The sequence below is a fragment of the Carcharhinus amblyrhynchos genome, chromosome 4 (assembly GCF_965287045.1).
Source record: "Carcharhinus amblyrhynchos chromosome 4, sCarAmb.v2.hapA, whole genome shotgun sequence".
Lineage (NCBI taxonomy): Eukaryota > Metazoa > Chordata > Chondrichthyes > Carcharhiniformes > Carcharhinidae > Carcharhinus > Carcharhinus amblyrhynchos.
Window position 1 is genome coordinate 100450431 of NC_137327.1, and position 21706 is coordinate 100472136.

The following is a 21706-nucleotide window of genomic DNA, read 5'->3' on the forward strand; positions in this document are numbered from 1 at the left end:
TCACTATACCTCTCCCACAAGTGCCACAACATAAAGGCCCATGCCACAGTCACTTCTGGTGCTTCCCCATAATGCAAAACACACCTCTGTCACCCATCTTTGTGTCACACATGCACTTCACTATGTTGATGTTTTAATGCCCTCAAAACACTGGGGTTATTCAGATCAGGGTGTGATCATGAACCACCTCTTTACATTGAAGGTTTATCAGTCAAGAAAAGCATTATAAAGTTACCCATTGAGCTGCAAGGTGAATCCACTGACTCTCACCCTACAGGGTGAGGTAGAAGTAGGGCAGATTCTTTATTTCTGCTAACTGTTGCCAGTGGGGGAAGGGGACAAGCTCCACCACAAACTGTCATATCCAGCAAAAACATGGACAGCTTCAGGTATGGAAACTTGCTGTGTAGATGGTGCCTCACTAAAGGGGCCCGAGAGCAGCCAATGGCAATGGTGTCCCGGGGGGGGGGCAACCCTATTGGACTTGACCTTTCATGCCAATACATATCCTTGTCTGATGGAACCAGTGGCTGGGGCATCTACATCCTGTCCATACACCTTTGCACCAGTGTAAAGACCTGTCAATGCTACAGAATGTGGTATGCACTAAATGGCAGCACAATGCTTCTGCCTCTATTGAGAGTGGTGCCATATATCGCTCTTTATGAAGATGGGTACTGTCAATGGAGGAGCTCATAAACTTGGGACATTCTGCAAAATATCCCATGGCTGGATTCCACCTTGCTACTCTGGACGGGTTCTAAAAGCCTGTATATGATCCCCATTGCCCTGCATTTCTGTCCCGTTGAGCATGGCTAGAGTTGCCCTCTTCTACAAAGCAGTGGAATTTACTGCATATGTGGTTGTCTAGGACTGCAACGCTCTCCTTAAAACATCCCCCTGCTGCACTTCTATCTTACAAAATCCCACTTTACTTAACTTGTCCATGTATTTAATCAACTTAATTTATGGGTCTGTTTTTTAACTAATTATTTGACTTAGTTTAACTTATAGGTAGATTTAGTGCTGTCTTGTTATAGAAAAAAATTTGAAAGCAGAAAAGAGCACCTCTGTCCCTCTTTCGCCAAATCCCCAACTCTGGGCATTGTTTGAAACTAGTCTGTGCCTCAGATACCGTACTTTACACACCTTATGAGCCACACTGAAGTCACAAATGCTCAGAATAATTAGCACCTATTTGGGCTGATAGACATTTAACTGCCCAAGATGAACAGTTCACGTAAACCAATTTAATTTTTTAAAATCACTAACGGTATTTATTGTAGAGTTCCACTTGCACCAAATTACAGCTGTTTCTGGACTCTTATACTGGGTAGGAAATACGAATAGCCCCACAGCTATCTACGAGGACTATATCAAAAACTCAATGAGTGGTTTTCTCCAATAGCCTTGTAAAGTATTGGAGCTAAAAAGTACATTTTAGAGAAAATATTATAACTCTTTGCAGACCCATAATCTTATCTTTGGCAAGTATTTGCATCATTAGTATCTTCCTTTTATACAAATGTGTTCATCTTCAGCAGAACATTGATACTCCAGAGTAGTTTTTCCTCTTGGGATAAAGAGAATCTGTGCATTTTGTGGGGCCCTGTGTCAGGAGGGACAAATTATGCATACTGCAATATGCTTGTTTCACATGCAAGGGTGCTGAAATTTGACTTATTAGTATTTTGAGCTACCCATTGAAACATCATCTTTGGCTGGGAACACAAGTTTAAAAACATTAGGAGGAAGCTGTAATCAAAGAGATTAAAAGGCACATTTACTGGAAATCCTAATATAACAGAAAATGCTGGAAATACTTTTCATTCCCATCCCTAATTGCCCTTGAACTGACTTATTAGGCTATTTCGGAGGACAGTTAAAAGTCAACTATATTACTGTAGATCTTAAGTCATATTGAGCAGACCAAGTAAGGACAGGTTTCCTTCCCTAAAATATTATAGAGTGAACCAAATGGGTTTTTACAATAGTTGATGATAGCTTATGTCCCATCTCCCCATACGCAATGGATGAGGTAGGATCTATCAAGAGAGAAACACTTCTGGTCTGTAACTTTTCAGCAGAACAGTAAATGTTGGAAATGTAATTGTTTTGAGTGTAGAGAATGGGGAGTGTGCTAAAACACAAAAGGGAAAGTCTTTAATAGGGTGATGTGAGGAGAGATTAAGTGACAAAGGATTGGATTGTGCAAGGCTAAAGCGTGAACTAATGGGATAAGTAACAAAAAGATGTGCCTAGAGGAGATGTGAATGACAGGACACTGAATACCTGTCATCCAAAAGCTATGGAAATTTGAGAGCAGCAAGGGAGGAAAACTCAATCCAACAAAGCAAAAATTAAATTAGGGACACGGGTTATAATCTAAATGTGTTGAACCCAAAGTGGGTCCAGAAGGCTGTGAAATGTGCAATTCAAAGATGAGGTGCTTTTCCTTAAGCTTGCATTGAGCTTCATTGGGTTACTGCAGGAGGACAAGTAGTCAGAGTAGGATGGGAAACTCAGGGTCATGCTTGCAACTGAATGAAGTTGTGCAAAGTAGCTACCAATCCACATGGTCAGCTCAATATAGAACCACATCACGAGCAGTGAATTAGTATACAAAATTGAAAAAGTAAATCACATTCACCTGGAAGGGAGCTTTGAATGGTGAAAGTGAGGTGGTACACTTTGTACTATGAGAAAAGGAGTACACTTCAGTATTACAAAGGGCTTGATACCTTTGAAATGGGCAAGGGAAAGATATGTTTGGTGCTAATATTGTGCTCGAGATGGTGCAAATGTCAGACAATGATCCAGTTAAGTTCAAATTTGTTTTTATTACAAATGGGCTTATAACAATGCAATGAAGTCACTCTGAAAATCCCCTATTCGTCACACTCCGGCACCTATTCAGATACACTGAGGGAGAATTTAACATGGCCACTGCACCTAAGTAGCATGTCTTTTGGACTGTGGGAGGAAACCAACGCACCCAGAGGAAACCCACACAGACACAAGGAAAACATGTAGACCCAACACAGACAGTGACCCAATCCAATCAAACCTGGGTCCATGGCGCTGAGGCAGAAGTGCTAACCACTGTGCCCAGGAAGCTAGTGCTGTGGAAGGTGAGAACAGAAGGGGAATCCTATTGTAATCATGCAGGGATGAGGAAGGAGTGACAGCATCAAGTGAAGTAGCTTCAGAAACTGATATTTGATTGCCCTCCATTGTAGAGGTAACTACCAAATCACACTGAATCATTCTAGCACGTCATGCAATTGCAGGTCTCCAAGAGTTATCTTTCAATGATCCAAGCTGTTCTATTCAAGCACAGCAAGCTAACAATGTTCAATGTGGAAAGGAGGACAAATGCAGCTGACCAGCTACAATCTTGGAAACTTGGAAGTCAAGTTGTCAAAATAACAAAGGAAATGCCATGCACTACTTCTATATTATTTTATTGAGATATAAAGAATTGCAGATGTTTAACAAACAATGGCAGAAATTTAAAGTACAATGCTTACACAGAAAGAGCAGCTTGTATTGGAGAAATGAATTACTTCCATGTGTAGTACTGAAATGTGAACATACATCTCCCCTGTTCTCACCCAGTCTGCCACCATAAAATCAACTGTTGAATATACAGCGTGTGCATCAGGAAACTAAGATTAGCCAATATTTATATTACATGGTAGGTGTAATACTGTCAAGTGGGATTTGAATGTGTAAAGATGTTGCAATTAGATCACCTCAATCATTTTAAGAATATTGTTAAATGTCAGAGTTCAAAGCCACTTGAAGCTTTTAAAACACTACCATTTTCCAGATGTTTTTACAGTGATATTCTGTAATAGAACATTCTGTACCCAGTAATCCGTAAACGATTCTCAGCACGTGCAAATCAGGCAATTGTGCTTAGGTCTTTTGGCTAAGATCTAGTTTTGCTGTCCTGTACTTGATAGAAGTCGAATGAGGTTACACTGTGGCTTCACTTGAAGCAATTTTTAAGAATGGCATCTAGGCCTTTTGGCTAAAATGCTAACGAGATCAAGTCCTGGAGAAAGTGCTATGCCTAGTCCAATCAGCTTGGGTCATGTCGATCAGGCCCATGACAGGCAGAGGCTTGCCTGTACCGTCAGCTTGAATCTGGAATGTCTCACTTGTTGAGACTTTGAATTGGATATAACAAAAAAACTGTACTTAAGTGAATTTTTTTCAAAAGTTCAAACATTAATTCAATCAATTTAGGGTTTAAAAGTATCAAATGTATTTTGAGCCATTTTAAAATAAAGCTCATCACAAATTCTTGGCCTTCTGACATGTTTCCAATACAAAAACATTATAAAATTACAAACTGCCACCCAAAACAACTTCCTCCTCACTACCTTACACCAAGAAAACTTAGTATTTGAAAAATTAAACCCAGAGTGAAAAGTGCGATACATAGATCTTTGAATTTTCTTAATTGTGTGAAAACACACTTATTCACTCTTACTGATTATATAGATTAAAGATTTTTTTGTTTTTAAGCTATATGCTGAAGTGGACAAGAGAATGCAACAGACATCATCACTTATCACCATGTCCCCTGGAGGAACAGAATCAATCCTGTGAAATTTGCAAACAAAATACCTATAGTCACATATGTTAAACAATTTTATTATTTCGGCTTAAGTCAGCAAAAACAGTAATTTTTTTGCAAAAAATGCAAACAATTTTGTGGGCTAAAAGGTGTAGTTTTGGAAAGAAATAAACACTGCAGAATAATTCTAAAATGGTTCCAACAAAAGATGATTCAATATTGAAATAAATTTTATTAAATTATTTGCATTATTTTAACAGAGAAACCACTCCCTTACATTGGCCCACCAAATGTTGGGAACTATGCAAGAGCAACCCTGAAAGAATGGCCACAGATTCTCCCATCTCAGAGGATTAGACAGGGGAGAAGAGAGAAACAGAAGTCTCGCTAGTTCATCCATTCACAGCAACAAAAAAATTAACCTGTAGGAACATAGGAGGATGTGCGAAGATTCAAACATCTGGCAACATACTGTCTATAATTCAACCAGTTTATATAAAAAGCACAGTGATCTTGGAAGGTTGAAGAAAAATAGCACATCAGGTGAAACACATACATTTTTACATTATATTACTGAAAAACAAACTCAATTCTTGAGGCGTAGGAGGAAAAGTTTGTGAAAGTAACCATGCCATTCATTCCAGCACCAACACTGGATTATAGGTGGTGAATATATTTGCATCCCCTTTATAAGTAGATACTACTACCTCTTGGATAGTATTTTCACAATTACAAATAACCAGAATGCAACTTTTTGTAGGTGGCAAAACAAAAGGTTAGATTGTCAGGTCAGAATGAGAGAGATAGTATATTTTACATGCAGAATGCAAAGTCAAAAGCCTTGTTATTACAGACTCCCACAGAATGCTTCTCTAAAGGTTTCGCTTCTGCGTGGGTTACCATAAAAATGGGACATCTACTGTTTCAATCAAATGTTTCATTGCAAGAGTTTTGGAGCAGAGTCTGGAATAAAGAGGTCCTGCTGCTTTCAGGAGATGACACGAGTTACATGACAAGGTGCTCAAGGTCACAAAAAATGTGACAACTGCAGCAAATTACTCAAAAAACAGACACGATATAAAGAATTATATCAAGAAATATCAATTCATCATACACCCATCTGATATCCAGTCTATAATAATGTCGCCGTTCAGCGCACCAAAAGACTGTGTTTAGGACCATCTACTCTCTCCAGTTTCTCAAAGTGTTTCCTGGCATTACGGATATTGATGAGTGTGGCTGCTGAAGCTGAAAAGAGTTTAGAAGGACAGTTATGAATGCAATACATGAAAAACAGCAAGATAAATCACACACAATCAAATCAAGGGATGCAGTATAGTTGCAGCAATAATGGGAAAGGTAACATCTCCAATGGAAGATTCGAAGACATAATTTTTTATTTTCTCAGCAACGTAATCTTTTCTTGTTTATAGCCATCCTATTTGATCCCAAGTGAGCTTCTGGCCTCATTACATCCCAAAGACCACCTGCCTCTGCATCACCCATCTCCTGGTCAGATTTATCCAAACGCAGAAGACAGGATTTTCCAGCCGCACATGCCCCAAAACCAGAAAATCCTGGAGGTTAATTGACGTTTGCATGTTCCCGCGCACTGCTACGATTCCGTGGTGGGCGAGATGGGAAAATTCCACTCCCCCATGTCTGTTCCCTTAAACCCTATATTTTTAAACCTTGGTATAGGTAAATAAAACTAAGAAAATCAGGTATTTTAAATATAAATACAAATCTATTAAAAGCTTTTCTTTGCATGAATTTGTAGCTCATATCTCACCACTGAGTTAGATTGCATTAGTCATAAACCGTCTACAAACAAATCTGGTTTTGTACCACATAGCAAATAAAACATCGAGATGGATTTAACACTTGCGGAATTAATTGCAACAAATTGGAAATAATTTTGGCAACTTACGTATAGAGGGATCGGACATGATTACCATCACGTATGTGTTTGATGTGAAGACATCAATGAACGCTGCAAAATTGGAATTCCTAACTTCCATACTTTGGAAAGATGCAGCCAATTTACTACAGAAAGAGCAGTATGCAAAACATATTAGCTAAATGCTCATCACCAAGAACAATGAATACAACCCTGCAAGCACCACCGATTTCCGTATGACTGGAGTGCATCTAACAAATATTGCGCTACTAAAACATTGGCTTTGAACAGTAAGTCCCAGGATTTAGTAACTAATCAAGACCAGGCTCAAGATGTTATGCATTCTTTAAGTCAGAATATGCTTTACAAGCCCCTTAGATTTAGCTACAATGTTTCAGAGGTTCCTACATGGGAAAAAAAATGTCTATATTTGATCTTAATACAAAAAATGTAAAGAATTGCTGAGAATAGAAAGACCTCACTGATATGGCAGGGCAGGTTTTTCTGAGATTAAAAATAGGACACATTGTGAATGGTTTCCTGCATCTAATCTACACCCTACCCCATTTAGGAATGTTCTGTACTGACTAAACAAAGTGTTTTAATGCCTAGCACTGATAGAACTTACTTGGATGAGCACAAACATTCCAGCATCTCAGACAAAAAAAAAGTTTACCTGCAGCTTAGCTTAAATTGTTTAATAATATTGCTGATTTTTTCAAATCTGTGCGCATCTCTCTGTTCTTTACACTGATAGTGAGAGATCACCTAAAGGAGTGAAGAAAAATAAATGCTTCATTGTCAGAGTACCTCTCCGCCACCTGGAGGCAAACACAAGAATCTAGATTAAAACATTTTATTGAAAGATAACACTGTCAAATTCACCATATGACCATTTTATTGAAGTATACAACACTGCAACAGCAATGAAAAAGTGTTGCCCCATGTTTCTACTAGTGACATTCACTGCAAATGATGCATTCAGCTCAGTTTACACGGGGGGGGGGGGGGGGGGGGGGAGGAGGTTGGTCACTGGAAGGCAAACGTCTTAAAAGCAAATTAAAATAAGGAGTCGTTCAACAAGCAACAAGGAATTATGGCATATGGCACTGGGAAGGACATGATTCAATACCAAATAAAGTACTTATTTCCCATGTGTTAAGATTTGAGGCCAATTTAGAATCTTGCAGCACAGTGGGTCTTTGCAAATTTCAGGGCTTGGACATGGACAGTCACTGTGCTAGACGCAACAGAAATTAGGCAGATCCCCTCCCACTGCAAATGAAGAAGTTCACTCAAAGATTTTCATTCCTCATGATTTAGGTACAAAGATTAGACATCTATAGTTCTCAATGAATTCGGACATCAGCTATTTCTTTACTCAGCAAAGGAAAAGTTTCCTGACCCAACAATCTACCGTCAGATTGACATCTATAAAGCCATTATTAAATTTCAACATTAATGACGGCACTGTCTTTCATCTTCCCTTGCACAAACATATCATAGGCATTCAAGAAACGTTTGCCCCCGTGAGCAATACTATCCAAATATTATTAGGGTTAGAATTGACCAGCATGTACTATGCAATCTTTAATATAACAATGTTAATGCATCTTCACCCAAAAAAAATTGTAATATTATGAAAAAAACAAATCCATTGCACTGAAAGATCAAAACCAAAATCAGAACATATTTTTCATTGCTAATTTGCCCGTTTCATACTACAGAATGGTTACAGCACAGGACATCACTATTTGGCCCAGTGTGTTGTGCAGGCACTCTGCAAGAGCACTCGCCTAATTCCACTCTCCTATAGTCTGTAAATATTCTGTCTTTGGGTAATTATCCAATTCCTTTTTGAAAACCACCATTGTATCTGCCTCTAGTGCCCTCTCAGGCAGTGCATTCAGGATTCCAATCATTCGCTGAGAGAAAGATTTTCCTCATGTTGCCTCTGGCTCTTTCGCTGATCACTTTCAATCTGTGTCCTTGAATTCTTGACCTTGCAATTAAATGGGAATAATTTCTTGCTATTAACTCTTCAGATCTCTCATGATTTGAACATTTTCTCCAAGGACAGCAGGCTCAGTTTCTCCAATCCTTGCAACTGAAATCCCTCATCTTTGAAATACACTTGTAAATCTTTTCTCCATCTTCCACAATTCCTCTTCCGAAGTGTGGTGTCCAGAATTAGACAATACCAGAGTTGAGGCTGAATCGGTATTTTATATAAGTTCACCATACTTTCCTTGCTTTTCTACTCTACGCCATTCTTTCAAGACCAAGATTCTGTACACCTTATCAGTTGGTCAACTGGCCACAATTTCTTTAATGATTTGTGCACATGGACTCGCAGATCCCTCTACTCCTGCACTCCCTTTGGAACTGTACCCTTTATTTCATTTGCCACTCCTTGTTCTTCCTACCAAATGTATCACTTCACATTTTTCTGCATTAAATTTCATCTGCCATGCACCTTTTCATGTCCTCTTCAAGTCCACCAATACAAGTTGTGTCATCCCTAAATGTGTGCACCCACATCAAGGTTATCAACATAGAGCAAGAAATGAAGTGGTCTTGGTATTGATCCCTGGGTAACTCCACTATGTAACTATACATATTTGAGTAATACTCAATCTTGTGCGAAGGTCAACTCCCAAGTTTTGATCAGGAAATCCTTACTTTACCAATTACCATCCACTTGCTGACTCCCTCCCTCTCCCAACTCTCAAGTTGTCTTGGAGAGGGACAGACCACTCCAAAATGGTACTGATTGGATCACGTATGCCGGTGGTACAGGAGTTAGCACTGCAGCCTCAGTGCCAGGGACCAGGGTTCGATTCTTGGCTTGGGTCATTGTGCTGACTCCACACATTCTCCCCATGTCTGCATGGGTTTTCTCTAGATGCTCCAGCTTTCTCCACAATCCAAAAGACGTACTGGTTAGGTGCACTGGCCATGCTAAATTCCCTGTCAGTGTACCCGAACAGGTGCCCTAATGGCAACTCGGGGATTTTCACAGCAACTTCATTGCAGTGTTAATGTATGCCTACTTCTGACACTAATAAATAAATATACTCTGTCGGCCCTGGCATGAAGCAATGGTAAAGCAAAAGTCCCAGAGTGTGTTATCATACCCAAAAGCATGCATGAATTTTAACTCATTGAAAATATAACGTACAAATCAACTCCCTTTTTTTTGCCCAAACATCTGAGCTCAAAAAGTTGACTTTTATACAATTTTACATTCTATCTTCCACCAACCCAAAAATTGTTCACAACCACTCTTTCTTATCACTTATCTAACATTGGAACCATGCTGCCACTATCCCTTTTATTCCATGGACTTTAACTTTGCTATCAAGCCTATTATGTGGCACTTTATGAAATGTCTTTTGGAAAACCTTGTTCACTAAATCTACCACAATACTCTCATCCAAAAAACTCAAATCATGTTGGATAAACATGGTTTCTCTTTAACAAATTTGTACTTGTTTTCCATCATCAATCCACATTTGTCCAAGTGACTGGTAATTTTCTCCCAGATTGTTAGGAAAGTTTTCAGAAACAGAGGTTAAACTGACTGACCTGTAATCACCAGGTTTATCTGAACCTTTTTGAACAAGGGTATAATTTTTGCAATTCTGCAGACCTCTGACACCATCCCTGCATCTTAGAAGTATTAGGTGAGCAAAGTGCTTCTGCAGTTTTCACCTTGCTTCTCACCGTATCTATGGAGGCATCTGGTGACTTATCAACTTACAGCCAGACAGCTTTTCTAATATCCCTCCGTCAATTATTTTTTAGCTCATCCAGTATCTCAACAAGCTCTTTTCAATGGGACTTTGGTAGCATCTTCTTTGTCAGTAAAGTACTTATTTAGTACCTCAGTCATGCATTCTGCCTTCATGTACAAATCCCCTTTTTGGTCCGTAATTGGCCCCAATCCTCTCGCCATCTTTTTACTACATTTACATGTTAACAGAAAATTTTTAAATTTTCATTTTATATTCATTGTCAGTCTTTTCACTTCTCCTCTGAACTTTCTATATTCAGCCTGGTTCTTTCTTACATACTTCTCCCGCTTCATTTTGCTCTCTCTTTTGCCATTTGGGGAAGCTCTGGCTTTTTTAGTCGTGTGAATGCATATCAACTGTACCAGAATAATCTCCTCTTTAACACCTTTCTTCCCCCCCTTCTGTTCAATTTGACTCTCAGCACAAAGAGACCAGTGCTGCTCAGCTTCTTCCGTTTTACAATGCTTCACTCCTAGACCTCTCCTTTAATACTGCTGCACTCATATTAAATCTTGAATATCCATGTTGCCTGCAGTTCCTGCTCTCCTCACTCACCTGAAACATGTCACCAGATAAAAATCCTCCTTTTGGCATTTTATTGAATCATGACTTAAAAGGTGACTTAATGAGGGAATGCTTAATTTAAAATTACTACACCCAAGAATTCTGAGCTTGCTGAATTAAAATCAGGAGGAAAAATAAATTCACTAAACTGGGTATGGTAGAGGTTTCATTCCTAGACTAAGCGAAAGAACACAACAAATATTCAAGCTCCTGAAAAAATCATAAAATCAAGACCATCAAATGAGAAGGAAGAAAATCCATAGCACTTACTAGGAATGTGGCTCTTTCAAACAGTAGCACCTCATCAGCTTCAATAATCTGAGCAAAGTTCCTCAGGTTGGTTTCCAGTTGTTGTACATTAGGGATCAGTTGGTACACAATGCTTGACCAAGCCTGAGAGAAGCAAATCTCATGAGGAATGGAAAACACCAATAGCTTGATGAAAAACAACTTTGGAATAGATACTAGATTTCTCTGGAATAGATTTTTATTGCAGCTGGAGGATATTAATGCAATCCTGACAACAAAGTTATTGATCATAAAGATGACAACTTATGTTTTTGGGAGGATAGAGTTATGTTAGACTTACAATCACAATTTTACATGTCAACTATTCCTCCCCTTTTTGTCCTTTCCAGGTGCTGAGCTTTTGATGAAGCCTGTATCTGCCCAAACCAGATGGCATGGTGGCACAGCGGTTAGCACTGCTGCCTCACAGCAGGGACCCAAGTTCGATTCCTGGTTTGGGTCACTGTCTGTGTGGAGTTTGCACGTTCTCCCCATGTCTGCATGGGTTTCCTCTAGCTGCTCTGGCTTTAGTCTGAAAGACTATACTTTAAAAAAACCAAATCCAATACACCTTTACCCTGACATCAAACACAAATATACTTTCCAGCAGGAGTTGCTGGGTTAAGCAAGATCCTTTGACAATCGTATTCTCTTTCTAGAGAGCCCGACATTACCACCACTGCATCGAAGATTAAGAAAATAAGGTTTTGTTTGATGTGAATGGCAATTGACATGAGCATTTTGACAGTTGCAAACCGAATGCAATTCATCCACAAATCCTTAAGAATGCAACTCAACCCTGCTATCCACCATTTCACATCCTCTTAAACAGGCCGGATGAATTCCATACTGTAAGCGTCAATTCTCCGAAGCATAGAGCTTCTTTTAGTTTACTTCACAGCAGTCCAGTTGCACATCTCAGAGTGCATTAATGTATCAGTTAGGGTAGTGGTAACAGAGACCCACGTTTCAATTTGTTAGAGACAGAGATGCGCTCACTAATGAGACGAAACAGAATAATTTCAGTAAGGTCATGTTTTCCAACCAAAGGTGCAAATTGGCAAGTTATTTTTACACTGTACTGACTCCTCTAAATAGTCTGTAGCACAGAGCAGGCTAGTCAGTCCATCCGACTGGTCTATCACTTTTAAGCTCCATATGATTTTCCTCCCATTCTTCTTCATTTTATCCTATCAAAACAACTTTCTAAACTCCCTCATGTGCTTAACTTCCCCTATAATCTATCTATGCTATTTGCCCCAATATGTGGTAATGCATTCCACATTCACACTACTTTGGAAATATAGGCTTTTCATGCATTTCCTACTGGATTTTTGAGCATTTTACATTTATGAAACAGGCACACTTTGTGAACCTTCTCCAAGTGGAAATTTCTTTTCTACATCTATCCAATAAAATTTTAAAGCCTTCTTTATCAGGTCACCACTTAACCTTTTCTTTCCATTGGAGTTTATTGAAATCTATTATACAGACATCGGCTTTTATTTGTCCAAAGTCAAAAAAATACAAATGGAGTAATGTGGAAAAATACCACATATTGATGGAAAACGAGGTTCTTTATTATTGAACAAAGAAAAAATTGAGCCAAAGCAAGTGAACAACTTTTATCTTTAACACTTCCATCTTTTCACTTTAACTCAATCTTACCTTGTACAAGGTCTCATCCCAGATGGAGGTTCGAAAGCAGGTACATTCTAGAGGACGCGACAAGCGCCTCAAATCATCTTCACGCTCCTTAAAAATCTATAATCAAGAAATTAAAATAAATTTGGACAGACTGAACAATTCAGCCATAGTACAGAAGGCAACAATTATCGCCATTACATCTGCATTGGCTCAGCAATAGAAGCTATCCATTTTAATAAATTCTCTGTCCCAACTGACAGTGTAAAACGTACACAAAGCAACTACAAAGCTGTGAACTAGTGTTACAAAATTACAGGGATTACCAACCTTGACTGTTTATACAAATCTACTAATCTCAGAAAATAATTAAGGTTTTAAAACCTAAGTGCAAGAATCACTTTCCCATTTCCAACATTGAGCCCTAGTTTCAAAGCACTCAGATCAAGTGTAGCATAAGATTGTTAGAAAAGTGAAAATCTCTTTGAATCAACAAGCTTAAAACCTAACAGTAACATTTGTGCTGCTTTGCATTTTCTACTTCAAACTCCAACTACCTTTCTAACTAACTGAGATCACCAGTTTACGTCCATTTGTGTTGAATCACATATGAACATTTTATGTTGTGGGTTTACATCCTCGTAGAATTAAGTTGCTGCACGTAGAACGTGTTTAAAAGTGTGAGAAAGGAAATTTTCATCCCACTAATAGGTGGTAAGCCCCCAGCCCATTGTGCCACTGTTCTTTGAATCCTTTCATTTGCAGAGGGTGGGTACAAAATATTACCCTGCTTTAAAACATTACCGAATGTACATCTAACCTCCACTTACCAGGTCACGCTGATCCTCCTGCACAAGGTCCATCTTGTGAACAAGGCAGAAGATTTTGGCATCGGGAGAGTTTTGAAGAATTGCCTCCAAGCATGACTGGTAATAATGCATATCTTTCTCCAATTCACGACTTTCAACATCAAAAACATATATAAGAACTTCCACATTGCGGAATATGTTGTCTCGTTGACTGGTAAAGTAGTTTTCCATGAAAGTGTCCTGGCTGAGATTCAAAAAAAAATATATCCACTAGTCATTCCATTAATCTAAAGAAAAGCAAGCCATAATAGCAACGCAGTGGTTAGCAATGCTGTTTCAAAGTACCTCACAAGAGGTTATTGCAGAAGGTCGAGGGACATGGAGTTGGGGGTAGGGTGTTAGCGTGGATAGAGGATTGGTTGTCAAATAGGAGGCAGAGAGTGGGGGTCAACGGGTGCTATTCAGATTGGCGGATGGTGACTAGTGGAGTGCCCCAGGGGTCGGTGCTGGGGCCTCAGCTTTTTACCATTTATATAGACGATCTGGAGGAGGGAACCGAGTGTAGGGTGTCGAAATTTGCTGATGACACCAAGATTGGGGGAACGGCAAATTGTGCGGAGGGTGTGGAGAGTCTGCAGAAGGATCTAGATAGGCTGGGCGAATGGGCCAGGAAATGGCAAATGGAATTTAATGTTGGCAAGTGTGAGGTGGTCCACTTTGGTAGGAAGAATGGTAGGAAGGACTATTACTTAAGGGGCGAAAAACTGCAGCAGGCGACGGTGCAGAGGGACCTCGGGGTCCTTGTGCATGAGTCGCAAAAACCCAGCTTGCAGGTGCAGCAGGTGGTCAGGAAGGCGAATGGGATGCTGGCCTTCATAGCGAGGGGGATTGAATATAAAAGTAGGGAGGTCTTGCTGCAGCTGTATAGGGCATTGGTGAGGCCGCAGCTGGAGTACCGTGTGCAGTTTTGGGCGCCGCACCTGCGCAAAGATATTTTGGCCTTGGAGGGAGTGCAGAGGAGGTTTACTAGGCTGATACCGGAGTTGAGGGGGTTGAGCTATGAGGAGAGGCTGAATAAACTGGGCTTGTACTCGTTAGAGTTTAGAAGAATGAGGGGAGATCTCATTGAGACGTATAAGATGATGAATGGGATGGACAGGATAGAGGTGGAGAGACTCTTCCCGCTCAAAAAAGACAGTAGGACTAGGGGGCACAGCCTCAAGATAAAAGGGGGGCGGTTTAGAACGGAGTTGAGGAGGAACTTCTTCACTCAAAGGGTGGTGAATCTCTGGAATTCTCTGCCCGTTGAAGTGGTGGAGGCTGCCTCGCTAAATATTTTTAAGACGCGGGTTGATGGGTTTTTGATAAGAGAGGGGATTAAGGGTTATGGGGAGAAAGCGGGAAAGTGGAACTGAGCAGCGACAGATCAGCCATGATCTTATTGAATGGCGGGGCAGGCTCGAAGGGCTAGATGACCTACTCCTGCTCCTATTTCTTATGTTCTTATGTTCTAAGGACCCAGGTTCGATTCTGGCCTTAGATGACAGTCTGTGTGGAGTTTACATGTTCTCCCCACGTCAGCGTGGGTTTCCTTCCATTGTCCAAAGAGTGCAGGTTAGGTGGATTGGCTATGCTAGCTTGTCCCTTAGTGTCCAAATATGTGCAAGTTAGGTGGATTAGCCATGGTAAATGGGTAGAGTTATGGGGATTGGGATGGGCTGGATAAAATGTTCTTTCACAGTCAGTGCAAACTTGATAGGCCAATGGGGCGATGATGGCCTATTGATATTATCGCTATACTATTAATCCAGAAACTCAGCTAACATTCTGGGGACCTAAGTTCAAATCCCGACATAACAGATGGTGGAATTTGAATTCAATTTTAAAAAAGTGGAATTAAGAAGCTACTGATGACTGTGAAACCATTGTCAATTGTCAGAAAAACTACATGTTCTTTAGGGCAGGAAATCTGTCATTCTTAGCCAGTCTGGCCTACATCTTAGTCCAGAGCCACAGCAATCTGGTTGACTCTTTCTCCAAAGGCAAGTAAGGATGGGCAATAAATGCTGACAGCAGTAATGCCCATATTCCACAAATGAAGAAAAAAAGCCTCATTCTGCATAGTACGAATTCTATGATTCATAATTCTATGAAATAAGTTCTAGGTTTTTGATCCAATGACAATGAAAAAACAGTGATTATACTTCCAAATTAACCTGTGACTTGCAAATAGTGATGCTCCAGTGCATCCACAGCCTTCCAAGTAGGAGCAGTGATGAGTTTGGGAGGTTCTAGCATCAGAGGTTTGGCAAGTTGCTGCAGTACAACTTGTATTTGGTACATATTGGTATCCCGTGTATCAATGCAGAGGGATTGCACGTTTAAGAGCATGAATGAGGTGCCAATCAAGCAGGCTGCTATGTCCTGGACAATGTTGAGCTTCTTGAGTAATGTTGGAGCTGCACTCATCCAGTTAAGTGGAAAGTATTCCATTACATGCCTGACTTGCAGATAGTGAACAAGCTTTGTGGAATCAGGTGAGCTTTTCACTGCAAAATTTCCTGCTTCTGATTGGCTCTGTAGCCACAAATTGTCCAATTCAGTTTCAGATCACAAGTAATTACCAAGATGTTGATTATGGGAGTTTCAGTAATGCTAATGCCAAAGGAAGATGGTTGGATTCTTTCATGTTGGAGACGGCAATTGTCTGGCATTGCATGGCATAAATATTACTTGCCACTTGTTTGAATGCTGTTCAGGTTTTGCTGAGGATCATGAATAGTATTGAATACCTTGGGATCATCAGTAAACATCTTCACTTCTGACTTTATAAGAGGTAAATCACTGAAGTAGTTGAAGATGGCTGGGCCTCAGACAGCCCTGAGCATCTCCTGCAGTAACATCCTGAGTCTGAGATGATTGCCCTCCAACAATCACAACCTTTGTTCTAGGTATGACACAAGCCAGTTTAGAGTTTTAGTAAACTAGTTAAAGTTGTAAACCATCACTGCAGAACCAGATGATTTATAAACTTTCTATTTCATGGTCCTAAAGTTTAATATTAATTACATACTTTAAAAAACATATTGATTTTAATGGATTATTAAATATATGTGAGCACTTTATTATAAAGTGAGAAATTAATATGTTAACTTAATCTTTCATTGATGACCTAATTACAAAAGGTCAAGCAATTATCAATGTCTATCACAAATCCCATCACAAAACAAAAAAGCAAAACCAGAACAATAGCATTCTCTTCCCCACAAATCAACTACCTTAATTCCTTTGATTAAATAGAAGCCTCTATTTTACTTCCATTACATACATATCACACTACTATATGTTCCTAACATTTAGAATATTACAACATACACCATCCCACTGGTTTTGGCAGGCAGGTAGGTTCTCTGCCCCCAGGTGATAATTTATGTGAACACTCCCATATCTGTTCATTTTAATCCGAAGTATCTGACAAAGTTCCAGATCTTCTCTGTCAAAACTGTGAAATGTAACTAGGTATCAGTAAAGGAACGGATAGAGACATGCTCCCTTAATTTCCTATCATTGATTTTATAATAAAACACCTACCCACCACAGTCCCATAGATTCAGGACCAAGTTTCCCAGGAAACGGACATGTGAATGTTCCACATCAACTATAAAAGAGAATCAAATATTTCAGATTCACAATATGATAATCATGTTACATTATCTGTACAGTACTCTTATGATGGTGCCTTTTATGGCTTAATATTAGCTGCTAGAGAAGCCATTTTATACTAGCAAATCCTAGATGTGTCACTTGAAGCAATTTTAAAATGTTTCAACAAGTGTAGAATGGAGCAAAGTGAATGGCTATCAAAGACAAATACCTGCATAAAATGTTTGTTTTCCTTAAATGAATTACTTTTCACAGCTACTTCAAAAAAAAATGCAATTTACATCTCAAGGGTATCCTCTTAGTCCAAACTTCCATCATGCACAGTACTTACTTGTAGCTGCAAGGCGCCGTGTGTCCCTAGCTATGTAGTTTGCAAAGATAATGGATCTCATGCTGGTCTTACCAGACCCACTCTTTCCCATCAACAGCACCTAAATGAGAACAGAAACACCATGGTACAAATCAGTGGGAATGTAACATGACGCTCCACAGCATAAGCATGAGGATGTGGTCTACCAGCTTGTGACTTGACGCAAAAGATCCTGTGAATTAGAGGAACTGGTGGATATGAATAAGGTTGAATTGTTTCAGGGTCCCCACACAGTTAAATCATTTTCCATCTGAATACAACATCAACCAAGTACGAATTTTCATCTACATGCTAGCCATCGGTATTATCTACAGACATGGCAGTAGCTTCCATCAGCTCTTTGTCCCTACCAATTAACACCACAATACTACCTTTACTCCCCACAACCATCGGCGACCCTCGGCCAAATTCCATAGCACGTTCTGGACATTGTCACAGACTGAACTGGACTGCTTGCAACATTGGAGATCCAGGTTTAACTATGAACAGAACTCCTATCCCATATCCTGTTCAAAATGTCTAATTCTACTGCCATATTTTTCCCAACTTCCACCCAGAAATGTTGAAACGGCCAATCATGCATCGATGACTCCTAGACTTTACCATTCCAATGCTCTCCTGGTCAGCCTACAAAACATCAAAAATGGGAGCAGAAATAGGACATTTGGCTTCTCAAGCCTGTTCCACCATTCGATATCATGGTCGATCTGTTTATGGGCTTGAAATACCTAAACTGCACTTTCCTGACTACTCCCCCTAAACCCTGGGCTTAGAATCGTAGAATCCATACAGTAGAAAAGGAGGCTATTCGGACCATTGAGCCTACACTGCCAACAATCCCACCCAGGCCTTACGTCTGTAACCCATGTATTTACCCTGCTAGTCCTCTTAACACCAAGGGGGAATTTTGCATGGCTATTCAACCTAATCTGCACAACTTTGGACTGGGGGAGGAAACACATGCAAAGATGGGGAGAGCCTGCAAGCTCCACATCAACAGTCACCCAAGGCCAGAATTGAACCTGGTTCACTGGCACTGTGAAGCAGCAATGCTAACCACTGTGCCACCGTGCTACCCTTCTCAATCAAAAAAAAAAATTAACTCAGGCTTGAATATGTTCAAATGATCACCAATGCTTGCTTAGAAGAACTAATTGCCATCATAAGATATTCCTTCATCACCTCTATCTTAAATGGGAGGCCTGATTTTGAAACTGTGCCACCTAGTTCTAGACTCCCCACAACAGGAAAAATTCTCTCAGCATCAATCCTGTCAAATCTCCTCAGACCCTTACAGGTTTCAATAAGATCACCTCTCATTTTTGCAAACTCCAAAATGTATGGGTCCAATCTTTCCTCAGTAGACAAACTTCTCATCCCAAAAATTAGCCTAGTTAGTTTTCTCTGAGCTGCTTCCATATGCTCTTCCAAGTCACAAGTCAGGAGTGTGATAGAATACTCTTGGTTGTCCTCAATGAGTGCCTCACCTTTACTCAATACCATCCAGGACAAGGAACCCACTTGATTTGTACCCACCTATCACCTCAAACTGTCAGTGTCTCCACCACTGGCACACTGCAGCATCTCACCAAGGCTCCCTTGAAAGCATCGTTTTCCAAACTCAACCATCTAGAGGAACAATAGCAGCAGGCAAGTTCTCTTCCAAATCCCGAAAACATATTACTTACTGGTACCTCACTGTCACTGGGTGTAAAATCCTGCAACTGCCTCTATCATGGTATTGTGGTGTAACAACCCCAAATGGACCAGTGGTTTAAAAAGGTAGATCATCATCACGTTCTCAAGGATAATTGGGGATGAGAAACAAATGCTGGCCTTGCCAATAAGGCCCACATCCTTTGAACAAAGGAAACTGTGCAACATCTGGTGAGGTATCATAGTTAGGCAAGAGGACAAGTTTCATATTGCTTTTTAATGGAACTCCCTCTCTAAACCAACCCTCCCTCCTGTATGAGCTTTGTATGCTTTTTGGCATTATCCCTTGGATTGTCTTATCAGGCTGTGTCAAATGTTGCATTAATAACTCACTTAAGGTCCTAAGATGCTGCTCCTGCAGTTAATACAATACCTGTAAGAACCTAACTTAATCCCAATGGACATGATCAAGCATAGAATCAGGAAGGTGGCAAATACTTGATGGTAGCTGATTATTACACAAGAATGAACCTATAATGTAATGATTTGTAAAGTCTAGGAGATTAAATGGACTAATAGGGAAGGGGGAAAAAAGAGAAGGTGGACAACTTGGGATTAGTACCAAAGGACAACATGGTAAACAAAGAAGCAATCTTCACAGATCAATCAATACTGTGGCGACACAGTGTCACAGTGGTTAGCACTGCTGCCTCACAGCTCCAGGGAGGATTCCCGGATTGAGTCACTGTCTGTATGGCCTCTTTTAAGGTCAAACCAAATAAACAAACTCAAGTTAAAATCAAGACAAAGTAAAAGGGGCAGCTCCCCAGAAGGAGCAGGAACAGCCTGAACAAAATCAAAGTACAAAGGAAACTTGAAAACATTAAATTAAAATGTGACTATTAAGATCTATAATGTACCCCAACTCCTGTGGTGCCCAACAGGCACAGAAGGTGTCAAGTGCACCCATGGACACCACATGCTCCCTCCCCAGACACATCTGGCCATAAAAGTAGCCGCCGTAGAGTGGCAGACAGTCAGGATGAATGGTCCCCTCCATTGCCCGCTGTCTGGACCTGTAAATGTTGCGTTTTGCCAGGCCCAAGAACAGATTCACAAGGAGGTCACCATCCCACCTCGCCCCTCTCCACACCAGGTGTCCGTAGATCAGGAGAGTGGGACTGAAGTGCAAATAGAACATTAATAAAAGGTTCTTCATGAAAACCAAAAGGGAGTGCAACCTAAGACATGAAACATAGGCATGGTCCACAGACTCCACAAGGCCACAGAAGGGGCAAGCTTTGGAGCCCGTGAACCAGTGAATCTTACGGTTGTGTGGAACTTCTGCACGGATCACCTTCCACCCCAGGTCCCCGGTGTAATTGGGGGAGACCCCGCCGTAAAGGATCTCCACTGGGGATCACCGCCGCCCAATGGCAACAATTGAGTGGAGTTTGCAAAATCTCCCCATGTCTGCATGGGTTTTCTCCAGTTTCCACCCACAGTATGAAAGATGTACTGACCCAAAGAGGAGCCCGAATATGGTGGCTAGGGAAATTTCACAGCAACTTCATTGCAGTGTTAATGTAAGCCTTACTTGTGACACTAATAAATAAACTTTAAAACACCCAGTCATGGTCCCTCAGCAAGCAAAAATATGAAAACATTTGAAATTAGGATAAAAGATTGAGATTTTTTTTTGAAAAAAATGAAGTTTGGTGGGGACGGGCTGACGACGATGTCAACTGGAGTGCAGGTGAGGTCGTGGTCAGTTTGCAGGTTCTGAAAGGCAGTAGAAAAGGAGATGCAATGGGGAAGATATTGGGGAAGTGCAGCCACAATCTGATAAAAGCAATGGGTGACAACGTTGATGCCACAGTGAAAGAAGTGAGAATTGAGAGGAGGGGGTTCTTGGGATGATCTTGTTTGGGTTGGCCCTGGGGGGGGGGGGGGGGCGGTATTGCTACCTTCCAGGGTAAATGGCTCAGGAGAAAGACTTAATTCCACACTCAGCCTGTGGGGGAGGGGGGAACTCCTGTTGCCCTGGTAACCCCGCTGTACTATCCTCCCTCTTATTCCTGAAGACAACTCTATCCTTACCTTTTTCTTCATGGCTGTGCTCGGCATCCCCCGCCTGCAGAATGTCCTGATCTATCCCAGGGGTTTTTCCTTGCCCTGCTTCCACCTCCCAACCGCAGATCTCAGGCTTCAGGAACACCAACAGGCCGCAATCACGCGCTTCACTTACGTCATTTCCATGGCAACCGCTGTACGGCGCGTCCTCCCAGTTTGCGACATTGTCGTAACTCCAATGTTGAGTGGATGTTTTGTCTCAGTGTATCGTCCTCCACGTTAAAGGGCATCAACAGGTTATTTGCAGAATTAATGCAACTGGAATGCTGTTCTAGCTGTATTGTTAATACAGTG

At 40.7% G+C, this 21706-nt stretch overlaps 2 protein-coding genes across 2 annotated transcripts in view; one reads left to right on the forward strand and one right to left on the reverse strand.

Annotated features, from left to right (window-relative positions):
• LOC145342251 (calmegin) overlaps positions 1-4961 on the forward strand; it is a 69050-nt gene extending 64089 nt beyond the window's left edge. Inside the window, exon 14 of the mRNA XM_080187660.1 lies at positions 4849-4961. Coding sequence (XP_080043786.1) covers positions 4849-4908 — 60 coding nt within the window. The 3' untranslated portion in view covers positions 4909-4961. The remainder of the gene's footprint in view (positions 1-4848) is intronic.
• On the reverse strand, positions 3449-21525 carry rraga (Ras-related GTP binding A). The gene is made up of 9 exons (XM_080187661.1): positions 21380-21525; positions 17585-17684; positions 17182-17248; positions 13612-13834; positions 12806-12901; positions 11120-11242; positions 7165-7256; positions 6519-6634; positions 3449-5836 (listed from the first exon to the last, which is right to left on the reverse strand). The coding sequence occupies exons 1-9, from the start codon at positions 21404-21406 to the stop codon at positions 5739-5741; spliced, it is 942 nt and encodes a 313-aa protein (XP_080043787.1). The 5' UTR covers positions 21407-21525; the 3' UTR covers positions 3449-5738.
• Between the last annotated feature and the right edge of the window lie 181 nt (positions 21526-21706).

Excerpts from the sequence above, each read along its gene's own strand:
- rraga (XM_080187661.1), bottom strand. The coding sequence starts at position 21,406 with ATGCCGAGCACAGCCATGAAGAAAAAG. Across the intron at positions 17,685-21,379 it reads GCACAGCCATGAAGAAAAAG|GTGCTGTTGATGGGAAAGAG; the intron begins GTAAGGATAGAG and ends GTTCTCATTTAG. Across the intron at positions 7,257-11,119 it reads TTGAAAGAGCCACATTCCTA|GTGATCTCTCACTATCAGTG; the intron begins GTAAGTGCTATG and ends TCACTCCTTTAG.